At 40.4% G+C, this 17,154-nt stretch overlaps 1 protein-coding gene across 7 annotated transcripts in view; it reads right to left on the bottom strand.

Annotated features, from left to right (window-relative positions):
* Positions 1–901: 901 nt before the first annotated feature.
* LOC148010167 (putative calcium-transporting ATPase 11, plasma membrane-type) overlaps positions 902–17,154 on the bottom strand; it is a 127,750-nt gene continuing 111,497 nt past the window's right edge. For 2 of the 7 annotated variants that reach the window (XM_087673291.1, XM_087673292.1), the window contains 2 exons: positions 9,576–9,874; positions 8,565–9,474 (listed from right to left, as the gene is read on the bottom strand). In XM_087673291.1, the coding sequence (XP_087529417.1) occupies positions 9,112–9,474; positions 9,576–9,874 (662 nt within the window). In that variant the 3' untranslated portion in view covers positions 8,565–9,111. Of the gene's footprint in view, positions 946–3,959; positions 4,067–4,390; positions 4,451–8,564; positions 9,875–17,154 lie in introns of those variants that run through there. The other 5 variants (XM_087673296.1, XM_087673294.1, XM_087673293.1 and 2 more) reach the window with 5 other exon arrangements.

Below are 17,154 nucleotides of genomic sequence, written 5' to 3'. Positions count from 1 at the left end.
CAGTTTCAATCCATAATAGTGTGACACAAATTGTTCATGTAAGACAAATTTGAGTTTTGAGTTCTTTCCTTGTCTTTTGTGTTTTAAGTCTTGAGTTTTGAGTTTTTTGAGTTTTACTCACTCTTCTTCCTTGAGTGCTCACATGATTATTTCTCTATAATAAGAAAGTTACATCTATAATATTGATACATAGATTATTCAAGTAAGAAGAGTTGAGTTTCGAGTTTTAAGTTTGATGTTTTGCATTTTACATTTTTGTGTTACTTTTACTTCAATACATATACAACCCAATAAGTATGAAATATATCATGTATACTCAATTCACAATAACATCACACCGTTTGTTTGAGTAAGAAAAGTTTGAGATTTGAGTTTTACATTTTACATTTTTGTGTTTTTGTATTGTTTTTTGAGTTTAATAGTGTTTTTGAGTTTGAGTTTTGCACTTTTTTCTAGTCTAACAAATCCAATATTTCCAATCTCAATCCAATGAATCAATTCTTCATGATTTGGCCTTCCTAAACTAGTTGCATGGGTATTGGAGTATGATAGCCATAAACATGGATGATAGATATTCCACTAATCCCATCCATACTCATGCACAAGTCTCCTATTTTGTCACATGGTGGGAGTGTGAGACCTCGATGGTTGCATTGTCCTTTGTTACGTGGCAATGGAACCAGAATGTTAGGATAAATGCACAAAAATTGGGACATTGAACAGACTTCAATTCTTTTAGATGTTGCAATTCACTTTGGTGACAATCTCTTACCTTGCCTCTCAACTAACCATGCATCCTTCTGTCCAAACTAAGAAAGCAAGAACACAAGACTAGCTTAGAGTTGTAGTGAACACACCAACTTACATTTTTGCATTGTAGTTCAAAAGCTTGAAGACTCAAAGATGGTTTCACGACCTAAATAATATTATCCGATGCCATCGCTCCTTTGCATCCACCACCAAGCACATCAACGAGTCAAGAAGTTAGTAGAGAAGAAAAAGAAGAAGAGAAAGAAGATGACATAGAGCTTTATCTTTCCTTGGTCCCTCACTCAACATACCACTCACTCACTCTCATTCAACTCTCAACAATGGAGGTAAGGTGATAGACAAGAAAAATGTTCAATAGTTACGTTGATAGAGCTTCCATAGTATGGATGTGCTAAAAGGGTGAATACAATTGAGATCTCCCACCCTTGTATAAACACAAATTAGGATTAGGGTTAGGTCACTTCTCTAGGGTGGGGTACAATTTTAGGGTAAGAGTTTGCACACCTTTTGCATTTTAGGGTTTGTACCTCACTTTGTGTTTCAAAGTTTGTGTCTATGACTAGGGTTTACATGCTCTTTTGGGCATCCTACTACCCACTTTGTGGGATCTAAGCTGGTCAATTGTTAAAGTATACTTGTACCTTAGTCGTATTAGACCATGGCGATACTAATACAATGATGAATACATATGTGCAACCCATACAACTATTGTGAGTGCAATAGATATAATTGTGGGTGATGATATAGTGCGTACAAGAGTGAATACATCCATAATAATCTAGTGTCCATGAGGTACAAAAAATAATAAAAGTGCCCAAAAATTAACACTAAAATACTCCAAAATAATAATCCACCAAATAATTTTGGTAGTTTATCTTTCACTTTGCTTTGATATTGTTTGACTTTAGCCTTCATAAAATATTGTTAATGTACTATTATTGCAATAAAGAAGTACAAGATTATGTCATAGCTAATCTACTCTAGCAAGCTGCATAACCATATAACCTTACATTTTGCGATTAGTGCACCATTGTACTTAGCCTCCATAGAAGATAGAGCAACAATAAGTTACTTGATGGATTGAATACATATTTTTATGTTGATCTTCGATTATCTACACTGCCTAGCAATTCTACATTTGTGCATGCATAAAATGTGGTCTCAAAGTCCAACCTATAGTGCAATCCACAATCCATTATAGACTTCACATAGGGCATGATCCTATGTATTGCATCTAGATGTTGTTTCCTGGCTTGATGTATAAACTAACTCACGACTCCTACTGTGTAGCTGAGATTAGGACGTGTAATGGCAAGGTAAATGAGACTTTCTACCATACGCTTGTACATATTTGGATCCTCTATCTCATCACCCTTGTGCACTGATAACGTAATATTTGGACTAGGCATTGTGCTCATAAGTTCACGTACTGTCATGCCATACTTTGCTAGTATATATACTGCATACTGTCTTTGTAACATCCATATATCATTTCTTTCTTTCAACACCTCAATACCAAGAAAGTATCTGAGCACTACAACATCATTTATCTCAAATTTTGGTTGCAATTGACCCTTGGCCTAGGCAATGATCTACTCATTATTGCTTGTATAAGAATGAGACCATCAATATGTAGAATGATCAAGACCTTATCACTCCCCTTGACTAATCCAAACAAGGAAGAGTCTAATGGACATGCATGAAATTCCAACTATTGTAAATAGCTTATAATGTGACCATACTATGATCTTGGCACTTGTTTCCCCCCATAGGTTGCCTCATGCAATTTGCATACCCTATGTGGATACCTCTAATCTTCATATCCTTGTGGCTGTAACATATAGAATTCAGTCAACTCTCCATTCAAGAATGCATTTTTCACATTTATTTTATACATCTTCCACCTATTGGCTATAGCCAATGCAACCACTATGTAAAATAGTAGTCATCTTAGCCACCATGCTAAAAGTCTCCTCATAATCAATGCCATACTTTTGAGCAAAAAGCCATTTTCACATCCATCTAATAAAGGTCTATATCTAATTGTGCAACCAATGCCAACATTAAACGTAGAGTAGTAATCCTTACTACAAGAGAAAAGACTTCATCAAACTCAACACAATGCTCCTACATAAAACCCTTAGCAATCAATTTGGTCTTATATACCGGCTTGGGGTGTCCAAGGGTACCCTATAACTTGTACACCCACTTGTATGGCAATGCATCTTTCCCACCCAACAAAGAAACCAAATCCCATCTATATTTTTTCTATAATGAATCAAACTCAAACTGCATGGCTCTCTTCTAAGAGTGACTATCACCTCTACATACAGCCTCCTTATAAGTAAGGGGCTCACCAAAATCTATCTCCATAACATAGTCCATGGAGGGGGCAAACCGAACATGTTGATATCTATCTCTAGTATATCATATTAAAACAGGTTGTGGATCCTATACATCATGTCCAACTTTATGATCATGGGCCACTCGAACATCAGGCTATTTAGCTAGATGTATAGTAATAGGAGACTCCTCCTGAAAGGTCACACTATGTACCTCAACTAGTTGTTAAGGCTACTTATGCATTTTCTCCTTATGAAAAACAACATTATGGCTACGGATAAACCTTCTGAGCCTACGGATCCCATAAGTGATAGCCCATCTAATCTACATCCCCATAACCAAGAAATATGTGTTTCCTTGACTTAGGATCTAGCTTATTATGTTTATCCTTGGGTACATGGTAGAAAGCCTCACATCCAAAGACTCTAGGATGCATATACGAGGAGAGTTTTCCAAACCATATCTCCTCTACAATGTAAGAACTAATTGTAGTGCATGTGGATTTGTTTATCAAATGTACGGTGGTAGTGATAACCTCAATCCAAAAATGTTGTCGTAAGCATGCTTGACTTAGCGTACTACAGACTCTTTCTTGAATAGTCATATTCATATGCTCTACAACACCATTCTGGGATAGTATGGGCAATTAAATGATGCTTGATACCCCTCTCATCATAAAATTGCTCAAATGCTTTAGAAACATACTCATCCTCATTGTTAGACATAGACTAATTTTCCATAAGAGCAAGCCAATGCTAAAATGTAGATAAGACATCCGTTTTTTGCTTCATAGGATATGCCTAGACCTTATACAGATAATCATTAATGAACATAACAAAGTACTTCATACCACCTAATGACTAACAAGACATAGAACCACATACATCAAAATGCACAAGAGTTTGAAGCTTACTCATGTGCGTATGCCAAACTTCTTTTGAGAACCATGGGTCTGCATGCCATAAAGACAATCGTCACAAGAATAAAAACATTTGTAATCAAGAGGTAGGAGATATTGCAAATCAATCAATGTTTTCATTCCCTTTGCCCAAGGTGATAATGCCATAAAGATTCATGTGGTATATTAGCCACAGTCAAAACATAGTCAAGAGACCTAGATATAAATAAAGAATAGAGGTTACTAACCTTGGCACCTCGAGCAAAGACAAGATTCTGACCACAGATAATCTTCCATGTGGAATCACCAAAAGATACATAATAGCCTACATAATCTAACTATCCAACAAGAGTATATTATGCAAAGTAAAGGAGCCACCTGAAGGAAATTGTAGGTATACATCTCCAATGCCAACAATCTCCAATGCTAGGTCATCTCCTAGTCACAAAGAACATGTAATGTTTCAATAGGACTGAAACCAAATCCCTATATTGGATAACATGAAAGAAAGCCCCGAAATTAAGAAACTAATATTGAGAATATATAGGGTAGTGTCATCAAGAGAGAAAGCTGCTAAAATGCACTCATCATCTAACTCTCAAGAGAGACAAATACCATATGTGGGAATTTTAATAGTCACAATGTGTGACTGGCCTTCCCTTGTTCAAAAGTTACTTGAAGAGTATATGGTGAGAGAAAGAAATAAATAAATATTAATGTCTTGTAAGACCAAAATCAACAGAAAAGAAGCTAAGGTGATGTACCCAAACAAATTAGTACTCATATGGGAATACAATGGGAGGATGAGATAGTACATGTCTAGTTGTGTAGCTAAATGATATCCCTATATTTAGTTCCATCCATTCAGGACTACTGGATGGTGCATATCATATATCTCGAATGAAATAATGAGGGTAGCATCTCGACTAGGCCCTCAACTCTATCTGTTGCTATTCATGTTGCCCCTCTCTAGACTATCACCCCTTTGTGTAAGTGTTGTGTATGGTAGATGTTTGGAAGAAATCGGTGAGTTGTAACTTATGTTCCCCTCTGTGTAGTGCCACTCTATAGTAGTGGTGTGCAAAACTTTTGAATCTCGACTAGAAATTGGCCAGGGTGACGCTAGTGTGGGGACTCCATGACTAGTTTGTGGGAGGTGTCTTCTCTAAATAGCAAGGGGTACCAAGCTCGAACTATGCTATAAGCTCTACATTTCCAGATATAGTGTTTGCTCTCCACCACCTCTTGGCATACCCTGCAAATCCACTTAGCTCAGAAAACATAAGCTGCTCTTCTGGTCTCAATCTCAAGCTGGTGAGAGGATATCCTAATCTAGCCAATGGCTACTCACGTCTCATGTGAGTATACATCTAGGTATCCAAGTCTCTCCATGAAGCCATCCATTGTAGTCTTCATGAAGTGGTCTCTATAGGACATCTTTGGGAAAAGGAGCCACCTAGATGAAATCCATGTATGTTGTATGTAGAACTCATAAGGTCCTACTACATGACCAAGTCCCTCTCTATGTGGGAGAGGTGTATGAAGAGGACGTCAAGGTAATATTGAAAGGGGGAGAGATGGTCCATGTTGATTCCATATCCTGTAAGCCACTGCTTCGACCTGTGCATACCATGAAGTCGCTTGTCTTACCTCCGCTAGTTGCCTGGAGGCCTCAAAGGCTCTCTTAGGTGGTGTATCTTGGTGCATGTCACATACTGTGTATAAAGCTAATGGTTTGAATAGGGGCCTCCATCATCCTGGGGGTGCATCAAACTCTAACTCTAATAATCTCATACAGTATTGATGGTTTGGTGTAGATCATCTGTGAGAACATGATGATTGGTGGTCTATCAATCTCTATCCATAAGTACGTAGCCAAGTTAAGGGTCCAAAAAGATGCACCGTACATCATGGTTAGTTTAACCAATGTGTTGAATTAGTGACCTCTATGTGTGAGGCTCGTGAAAGTGTGTCTAGTGGCACTGTCTCTCCATCATGGCCAATGCTACATATCCTTGTGCGAGTTAGCCTTTGGCTAGCTGTACCATGGTGAATCTTCCAGTGATGTAGTGAAAGTGACCCCTAGATAGACATGAGTCCACAACCTCTCATGAGGAAAAAGAAATTGCTCCATAGCAATGAATCTTTGCCATAAGTGGTGTGAGGATGTGCAATGCTCACTCATGGCACACACTACTTTAGCTATCTTCATCCTTAGTGGATTGGTAGGGGTGTCCTAGGCATGTATAGTAGAAAGGTGTCCATCTTGATATGTTGAGGTCTTCTTGACTAAGCTCTAACAAAGGGAAATTTACAAGGTGGGTGGCAATCCATGTATACTCGATGTGGCCACAACCATGTATTCATCTCAGCATACAAGCACTCCAAAAGTTTAGTAAATGTGACTTTCTAATGCAGAGTTTGAGTCACAATGGGGGATGCTCCGACTTATACTCTATCATATAGCATTCAAGACTTAGTGTAGATCAACTAAGGAATCATGATCATTAGAGGCCTCGCTATTTGCTAACACCCATCATAAACCTTCCTTATACCTCATAGTGGCTACTCTATTGTAGATCTCCTCCTATAGTACAACCTTATGTCCCCAAATAGCACCACAAAACTTTGGTGCAACTAATGTTTCAAAGGGCTAAGACCTCTCTATTTGCTACTGCCATCATAAACCTTCATTATGTCTCACGGTGGCTGCTCTATTGTAGGTGTCCTATGATAGCGGTTCATCTCAAATAGGAGCTCCATATAAAAGTATTGGTGTGACTAATGTATGAAAGAGCCAAAGTTACATTGAAGGCTGCAAACACTATGTGCACACTAGCTCTCCATCACTCTTAATACAACATAGCCTTGGGATAACTTATTCTTTACTACCCTTCTCAAAGTGATTTTGGGTCCTACAAAATTAACCTCCACATAGACATATCTCTAGACCTACTTCACCATCTCTTAAGCATATGTTATTTGAGGCATTGAGATCTAGCCCACTCAACAGTGTTGTTAAATACCATAACTTCATATTCCAACCAAGAGCTCCTTGATCGAGAAACTTCGTCATCAATGGGCCAAGCCATCTCTAAAGAGAGAATGAAATACAACATAATCTCAAAGTATATGCAAAATATAATGCTCCTTTGTATCAACTCTAAATGTCATAGCTAGCATCCCAAGTCTCCTACGGTTGCTTCTCTTGCTCCACATTTGCATGCCTCTAGCTACAACTGATAAAATCCTGTGTGGATCTAATCAATTAGAAATCTCAAAGCATGTGACGTGTGCCCATATGCTATGCACATATGATAAATTTATATGTAAGGTAGATAAAATGGTTTCAATATAAGGTCATCTTCGTCCATAGTGGCTGGTATGTAAACATGATGATGGTTCCTTGAATCACCCTATTCAACCCTTGGCCAAGATCAAAGGAAAGGGCATACAAGCTATGCTAGACAAGGAGAAGTACATGAACCTATATACCATGGAGCCAAATGAGGTGTTAACCCTCTAACTACAATCACCATGACAAGAGAAAAGAAAGTCGAAGTTATCTCTATGGATAAAGGCCATTGTCCAAAAACAAGGCCTTGGACCTGCTCCTAGCTTGCTTATATAATCTCATGTATAGCTGATGGCTTCTTGTAGATCAGATAAGAACATCATCATTGATGGATTGCTCCAAGGGTTCCTACGGATTAGACAAGAACATCATCACTACTAGGTTGCTCTGTCGCCTTTCAACCATCATATACCTTACCGACATGTGGTCTCCTCTATTGCCAGCCAATGTAGGCAAATTAGAGGTATCTTTGATGCCGAGTCCCCTATAAACTATGCAAAAGGATCATTGCCTACTAGAACAAAGTCTTGGTCACCAATGGACCTGCTCACAGCTCCGCTCATATAATCTGATGTGAAGCCAATACCTTTCTACAAATTAGATGGGAGATCATCACTAGTGGCCGCTCCATCACCTTTTAGCCATCACTTAACCTCCTTGGTTGGCTCCTTTAGTGTTCCTCTTCCTCTTTTTCAATAATATAATTTGGGTATCCACACACCCAGCCACCCCGCCCCACAAAAATAAATGCCCATGTGCACACTCTCATTAGTTGAAATTTGGGGCAGGTTTACAAACGCCATATGATTATAAAAAGCCCGGAGTCATGAGCTGGGTTCATGGTTAATCAGCCATGAGGGCATGCCCATGAAATGCGAATTGTGGATGTGGTACCTGTTACTGATTCCCATCAGTTGAAATTTGGGCCAGGTTTACAAATGCAATATTAATTATCAAAAGGCCGATGTCATGAGCAAGGAACAAAAGCTTGTACCTCCTAAAAAGTTAGGGGAAGATACCATCCATCCCTCCAAACAATTTGAGAATTCGTTCACTCTACAATGAAAATGTTATGCTTTTACATGCAACACTTGCCTTTTCACCTGAAATCAGACAGTTTTTCAAATTCTGGTGGACATTATTTGGAACCACGGCAAGCAATTTATGCAATGTTACAGACACAAGTTCTTGGATTATCTGTATATCTTGGAGATGATCATGGCTGAAATCTTTAAGTAATATTGTTGAATCCATCATAAGTTTTGACTAGAATAAGTTTCTCATACATGATAGTCATAGACAGCCACATGTTGAAGAACAAAATTGGGAGAACTGTCACAAGATAGCAAGCAAAACAGCTACTTTTGCTCCTTGAAGAGATGATGCTGTGAGATTGTTCAAAGCACCCTTGGACTGTAGAAAACCAAAAAATCCACTTTTTTTCTCATCTCCTAACTTCTGGTGTTGAAAGTCAGATAGATTTCATCACGCAGAGTTTCTCTGAAAGTACAGTACAGTAAAACTGAGCTTCCAACCCTTGCAACAAGACTGAACTCTGTTCTGTTTGTGTAACAAACTTATCGAACATAAGATAGTCTGATGTTTTGTTTAACAAGCCTATCCAAAGAAAACCATATTTTGATGTTTTATATCCCAGCAAAATTTTCAGTGATGAACCTACGAAACTACAAGGTTATCAAGTCACTTTTGATGTAACACCTGAAAACCAATGCTAATGAAAATTTCACATGTTTCTTGGGCTTCCTTCCAAAGCTTGATATCCATCCCCTTGATCTTCTTCCAATGCTTGATACCCACTACTAGGGCTACTACTATGCCAAGGGAGATATTCGGAAATGGCTTTTGAAGGAACTGGTATGAGCTTTATCAAAATTCCAACTAAAAGACTGCCAAAACCTAGCAAGATGCATATTGCCCACTGAGAGAGAGTGAGTGGCACAGTAACTGCCAACCTTCCAAGAAACTCTACAATCACGACTTGAAACACTACAGTAAAAAATATGACTGACAGAAACATTCCGTTTGTAAAGAAATTCGTGAACACGTTAAGCTTTTCCATCTCTCGGCAGTTTATCTCGTTGAAAATCTGTTGCCATATTTCAGAAGTCAGTTCAGAAACAAAATTTCAAGACCAAGGTAGGATACTTTTTCTAATACTGAATAGATTTCATTCTGGAATCAACTAACCTGTAAGAAAACAAAAGTGTTGAAAATCATTGTATTCAGCACATCCTCAGTATCATCAACTTGGAGATGTAGCAGTTGTTCTCCTCTAAACTGTAAAACCCAAAGAACAGCCAATTGATAAATTGCCTCACCTAGAATATTTCTCCACATCACATTTGTGATAAGCTTCCCCTTTCGCCCCACTGGTGGCCTTGCCATCAATGCATCATATGGAGGTTCAGTTGCAAGTGCCAATGCTCCCAGTGTGTCCATAATGAGGTTCACCCAGAGTAACTGAACTGCTGTAAGAGGGGCATCACCTACGCAGGCACAGACACAAAAAGAAAGAAGCAATATTATTGAAGCATTCATCCTTCCATCATATCTTGCTAAAAAAATACACTCACACTCATTCACAAGAAAGCCTGCCAGGCTTCCTAATGAGCAAGTTTGCATGATGGACCAAAACAGTATACAAGAGAGGTAACTCTTGAAAACCTAAAATCCTCATCCTACTTCTGTGGTAGATTGCATTGCCAATGTTTGAGATCAGCACAAGGTATTAACAGCATAACTTCTTCATCACCATGGTTTACTTTGAAAAGAAAAACCAACTGCTGTAAGTTATTGGTCATCGCCAGTTTTGGCAGTTCGTCTCGGCTTCAAAGAAGATCCATAAGCCTGCTAGCCACATGCATCGCAGACTACAGCCTGAAGTCAAAGTCAACCACCACTGTAAGTTTGACTGCTTGACAAGCCCTGATGATAGCTAGGACAGAAGCTAAACAAGGGTAGATACAGGCAGTCTACAATCCCTCAGCAAAGGCATCAGTTTGAGGCTTCAGCCTATCTGCCAGATCTTATTTGCACCTATCTGACAGTGAACAATAGACAGTGTGAGCTCAAGAGAGCATATTAGCTCAAGATTGCATGACACAGAATGAAAGTACAAAGTACAACTAAGGTTTAAGGTTGACCTAACCAAACTCCCACACCTAACTAGAGTTGGATTTACTCAACTCTAGAGCCTAGTGTCACCACATTTAAAGTCCTAGACACACCACACGGTTGAAGTCTCCACACCACACAAATTACATGGGGCACTACCTGGAATTGGCAAATTCTAACACCCCGGCATGCAGAATCGCCGTCCCAGACATGAAGCCGTCATGGGACGTGTTGCAAATCTGTGGAACGTTCCCTATCCCATTTCAGATAGGGAACCCTATGTTCCTTGTCTGAAACGGCACAAGGAATGTCACGTGGCACCCACTTACCTTCGGCCCGCAGCCTGCTGCTCCCACGCGATCGGCTGCACGTTCCCGCCCGCCTCACTCCTGTCTGCTCGATGCACGTCCCACCCGCCTCTTGTCCCGCTGCCTTGCAGCGGCTCCGAGTGACCAGTCCCCCCATCAGTGGCCAACCACCAGTCCCCCCATCTCTTCTCACCTCCAACCTCTCTTCCTTCTCCCTTCTGTTCTTCCTTCTTCCTTCTCTTCACTTCTCCCTTCTCTTCTTCCTTCTTCGTACCCCACTCGTCGGGCTGGTGGTCGAGGAAGAAGGTTCGATGATTGGTCATGGTGGGAAGAAGTAAATGTTGACCGCCCATTGAGTTGTGGAGGATCTCGACCATGGGCTTGCAAGCTTTGCCCATACAAGAGAACTAGTGGAGCAAACATGGTAATCCATTAAGCCGTGCATTTGTATTTCGAATTTTTATTGATTTTAATTTTTCAAAGTTACTTAAATATTAGAATATGGAATACAAATTGCCACTTGTTTCATTTTATGCATAATCAGGTTCGAGCTCATCTCCTACATGAGCCAAATTCAAAGGTACAATTTTGTCCAAATGTGACCTTGGAGACGCAAAGGGAGCTTCGTGATCGTGTAGCAAGTCAACAAGCTTATCTTACATCTAGACCACAATGTGTTGGAGTTAACCCTGCAACTTTTGTGACACCATCCCCATCAGATGTGTCTAAAGCAGGTCAGTATCAGGAAGTGCTACCTCCACACCTACTGTAGACATTGCATCAGCCACGGCATCAACAACGCCACATGTTGCACATAGATAGAGTACACTTGATGCTAGTTGGGATCCCAAGAAGAAGGAAGACGTGAATACATCAGTGGCATGTTTTTTTTATTATGACCACATTCAATTGCGTGCAGCTAGGTCAGAGGATTTTAAATTGATGTGCAAGAAGATTAGTGAGTATGGCCCTTCGCATGTACCTCCATCATCAGAGACCTTACGCACCACTTTGCCCGACAAGGAAAAGCGCCTTGTTGAGGAAGCACCAGTGACTAGAAAGAGCCTGTGGGCTAAAAATGGAGTTTCCTTGATTGCTGATGATTGGAGTGATACACGCAAGCGATCCATTCATGATGTGGTTGCTTATTCTCGTGGGGAAATGCATTTCATATCTTCACATGATGCATTAAGCACAAGAAAGTCAGCAAATGTATTTGCAGCAGAGTGGATTACAAGTATTGAGCTTATTGTGTTGGGAATAAAGGCCTCGTGCCTTTAAATGTGCTAGGGTGTGAACACATACTTAGCATTTGTACTTACACACATATATCTATCTAAAAAAAACCTAAAGGTACACTATCATCATTGTACCTACAAACGGGCTCACTCTGGACTCTGCTCTATCTCTCACTGCACGTACAACTATCTATCTAGATCTATGTGCCTAACCCGTCACTACAAACTGGTATTAGAGCTGCGGTTGAGGCATTTGTGCCTCTCGGAGTTTGCGAGCAAGTAGGCAAGACAAGTCAAAGGCAAGCTTGTGTGCAGGAGAAGCAGTTGTATTGCCTGTCAACAAATGACTGACGGTAGCTATAGCCTGAATTAGATGGCAAGTCGCAGGCAAGCAGAAATTGTCGCAGGGCGTGCGGCAGGTCGACAAACGACAGGCGACTGCAGTTGACGTGGGCCAGTGGGTGTGACGGGACAGTAGCTAACGAGGACCAGCGGGCACCGGACAGCACATAATGGGTAGCAGTCGCGCAATGGTGGTCCCTGACAGGTAGACATAAGCAACGTCCCATCGGAGACCTGACCCTGTCACACGTTTTTTTTCAAAATCGTTTTTTTTTAAAGAAAAACATGAAAAAATTCGACTTCTACTCCCTTTCCTGACGGGGTTTCGCACGCTAGGCACAAAAGGCCAAATCTGTGTTATCTTGGCCCGAAAATTTGGGGCTTTTCCTGGATTTGGAAATTGTGATGTAGAGCAAGGTCATTTGTCTCAAAATTGCAGAAATTTTGTGACATTTTATCCCCGACATTTAGGGCTTTTCATGTACATGCGCAAATTGGGCTGAAATCTACCCAATTTCTCGACATTGATGCACACTGGACCCCGTGCAATTTGAGGCTTTTGCAGTTTGGGCAAAATCTGTGTAGCATTTGGTCATTTTATGTACATGCAGGTTGAATTCCACACAATTTGGACATCAACACTTGGTAAAATTTGGGGGTTTTGCTCAAATTGCTCTATTTTAGCAAAACTGGCCTGTCCTATACATGACACAGAAAATGCAGATGTGTGTTTGATGCTTTTGAGCACAAAATTTTGGAGCTTTTGACCATTCATGTCAAATTTTATGCCCGTGGGTACATGTACATATTCTACATGGACTAGATTGAAAGAACTGTATGCACAGAAGAGTGTTGCAAGCAAAGTGTATTGGCTAAAAAAGCTTATGGATTTGCGTATGAAAGAGGGTACAACAATGTCTACTCACTTGAGTGAGTTAAACTCCATTTTCAGCCAGCTGGTTGCCTTCAAGTTCATGATTGATGAGGAATTTAAAGCTACTTTTTTACTTTGCACTTTACCAGAGAGTTGGGATACATTCAGGACTGCTATGAGCAATTCTAATGTGATCCTTTTGCATGCTGATTTAGAGAGCGCTCTACTTATGGAAGAGAAGAATCGGCAGAACAATGCATCCCATAAGTCTTCCAGTGCTTTGCATACTAGGAGCAGATCACAACAAAAGGGCAAACATGATAGCAAGGGACGCAGTAAATAACGTGGCAAAGATGTTGAATACCATCATTGTGGCAAGAAGGGCCACTTTAAACGTGATTCCTACAAATGGAAGAAAGAGAAAGGAAAAAGCAAGAAGACAAATGAAAGCAAGGAAGAGAAGGACAGTCAGCCTAAGAAGAGCAGTGTAAAAATTGAAGAGGTCAATGTAGTCACTCATGACAGTGATAGTGGGAGTGATGTACTCTTTCTCTCTTCACACTTTGGTGCGCATGCTTTACTTGCAAATAAAGATGATGACATGCATACCTAGATTCTCGATTCAAGTGCTTCATTTCATGTCACCCCTCATCATGAGTGGTTCTCCGTCTATACACAGGGTCCACATGGTGCTGTCCATCTTGGGGACAACTATGCATGTGACATTTCAAGTATTAGTAGTGTGCACTTACAATTTCAGCATGGCTCTGTCTTTACACTTCAACATGCACGGCATGTACCTTAACTTAAGAAGAGCTTGATTAGCACAGGGCAGCTAGATGATGATGGTTTTCATACCACCTTTGGTGATGGAAAATGGAAGATCTGTAAAAGGGATCTAGGGTTATTGCCAGAGGTTGCAAGAGTGACACTTTGTATCCACTTCATGTATCTAGTGTGAGTGACCATGTTGTTGCCGTGACCAAGCAGCCAAGTGTTTCTTTGTGGCATGGCCGGTTGGGACACATCCATCAAACAGGAATGAAAGTGCTTTCTCGTTTGGGTTACTTGCCTTGTCTTCGTTATGCTGATTTTGAGCATTCTAATCATTGTACTTATCGCAAACATGCACAAACGTCTCATAAAACGTCTCTTTCTTTGAAATCTTCTCCTCTAGAGCTAGTAAATTCGGATGTATGTCAAATGCCAACATTATCTTTAGGGAAAAAGAAATATTTTGTCACCTTTGTCGATGATGCTACACGGAAACTATGAGTTTACCCTATGCGTAGCAAGGATGAAGTGCTTGACAAATTTAAAAAATTCTTGGCATTGGTAGAAAATCAAACAGATAAAACACTTAAATGTCTCCGCTCTGACAATGGTGGGGAATATATATCCAAGGCCTTTCAGGCATTTTGTGACAGCAAAGGGATAAAGAGGAAGCTCATTGCCCCTCATAATCCGCCCCAAATTAAAGTTGCAGAGCATATGAATCGGACCATACAGGATAACGTATGTACAATGCTATATCATGTTGCATTACCCCATGGTTTTTGGGCAGAGATTGTTATGACAACCGTTCACTTAATTAATCAGTCACCAAACAAGTCTTTGGGAGGGGAGTTCCCCAAGAAGCGTGGTCGAGTAAGCCACCTTTATATGCTCATCTGAAAGTGTTTGGCTGCGAGGCTTTTGTACACATTCGTAAAGAAAAATGCAGCAAACTTGAACCAAAGTCCTGTAAATACATTTTTCTAGGATATGGTGACAAGTGTGAAATGGGGTATAGATAATGGGATCCTGAGAAAAGGAAAGTAGTACGCAGCAATGACTTTATCTTCCGAGAAGATCGCATGCACAAACAGCCTGAAAAGACTGAGGAGGTCCGTAGGGTTGTATTCTACGAAGAAATACCTTTTGGACAGCAAAATGTGCCCGTTTTACAGTAGCAAATACCTGCTCTAAATGAACCTGTAAATGCAGGAAATGATCGTCCAACTATTGCCCATGAAAATGAGCCAGTATATGTGCAGAAACAGCCAGGACAGCAAGTCGTTAATGCTGATTTGCAGGCTGAAATGCCAGGACAGCATGCTGAAAATGGAAATTTGCAGGAACAGCCAACAAACAATGACCATTGGGTTACGAGATCGTCTAGGGCTACTAGACAACCTAACAAATTTGTTCCTTGTGCAACTAATGTGGCTGATTATGTCATGTTGACAAAATGTGGTGAACCGTCTTGCATCAAGGAAGCAATGGAAAGAAAGGAAAGCAAAAAATTGTATAAAGCCTAAAGGACAATAAACCCTTCCATGCAAATGGGTTTACAAGATGGTCACTTTTGGTTCCTCGCCAAAGTACAAAGCAAGATTGCTTGCAAAGGGGTACAAGCAAGAGCATGGAATTGACTTTGATGAGATTTTCTCTCCTGTTATCAAGATGACTACATTAAGAACCATTTTGGGCTTGGTTGCAGTTGAGGATACGGAGCTCATACAAATGGATATAAAGACTGTATTTTTATATGGTGATCTGTATGAGGACATATATATGCAGCAACCTGAAGGGTTTGTTGAACAAGCGAAAGAAAAGATGGTATGCAAACTCAAAAGGAGTTTGTATGGGCTCAAACAAGCACCAAGAGAATGGTATATCATAAGTTTGATACATTCATGCAGTCCCAAGGCTTTCATAGAAGTCAAGTGGATCACTGCTTGTACACCAAGAAGACAGCAGATGGTAGCTTGATTATCTTGGTTTTGTATGTTGATGACGTGCTGATTGCTGGCAGGGATACTCATGCCTTGGATTCATTGAAGCAAATTCTTCATGGCAGCTTTGACATGAAGGATCTTGGTGATGCAAATCACATTCTTGGCATATGAAAACTCAGAGATAGATCAAAAGGCTTACTCTATCTATCTCAGCAAGAGTATATCTCCAAAGTTTTGCAACGTTTCAATATGGAGGGGGGGAAAACAATTGGGATTCCATTGCCTCCATATGTGAAACTTAGTGCAGAGGACAACTCTACATCTGATGATGAGAAGGCTGAAATGGCCAAGATACCATATGCTTCAGCTATTGGCAGTTTAATGTATGCTATGGTTGCTACACGTCCTGACATTGCCTTTGCAGTGGGAGTGGTTAGCAGATACATAGCAACCCCTGGCAAGAAGCATTGGGATGCAATGAAAGGTATTACGAGATACCTCAAAGGCACAAAGGAGTTGTGCATCTGCTTTGAAAAGTAGAAGGCATCTGTTGTTGGCTTTATGGATGTAGACTATGCTGGTCATGCGGACTGCAGGAAGTCCACTTCTCGGTATGCGTTTACTTTCACAAGAGGACCAGTCTCTTGGATCTCCAAGCTACAAAGTGTGTTGCATTGTCTACTATAGAGGCAGAGTATGTGGCTGCCACTAAAGCATGCAAGGAGGCTTTATGGCTTTCACGTCTGGTGGGAGAGCTTGGCATCTCAGAGTTACCTGTTCTCCATTGTGATAGTCAGAGTGCTATCACGCTAGCACGGAATCCTGTCTTTTATACAAAGACAAAGCACATACATGTGAAGTATCACTTCATTAGAGATGTACTTGACAACAAGAGCATTGAGCTGTCAAAGTACATCAGATGATAACCCTGCAGACCTTCTCACGAAGGGTCTTCCAGCATAGCGGTTTTCTCATTGCCGATAGATAATGGGAGTTGGATAGATATATGTATTTCAGCTTTGTACATACCTAGACTTAGCTGATTCTTTTCTCCTCTTCAGGCACATTGCCTTTAGGTGGGAGGTTGTTGCGAATAAAGGCCTTGTGCCTTTAAATGTGCTCGAGTGTGAACACACCCTTAGCAGCTGTACTTACACATATATATCTATC

Source organism: Lygodium microphyllum, chromosome 30 (genome assembly GCF_053477565.2).
Source record: "Lygodium microphyllum isolate KBCC chromosome 30, Lygodium_microphyllum_v1.1.10, whole genome shotgun sequence".
In the NCBI taxonomy this organism is placed as follows: domain Eukaryota; kingdom Viridiplantae; phylum Streptophyta; class Polypodiopsida; order Schizaeales; family Lygodiaceae; genus Lygodium; species Lygodium microphyllum.
This window is presented reverse-complemented; position numbering and strand designations above follow the sequence as displayed.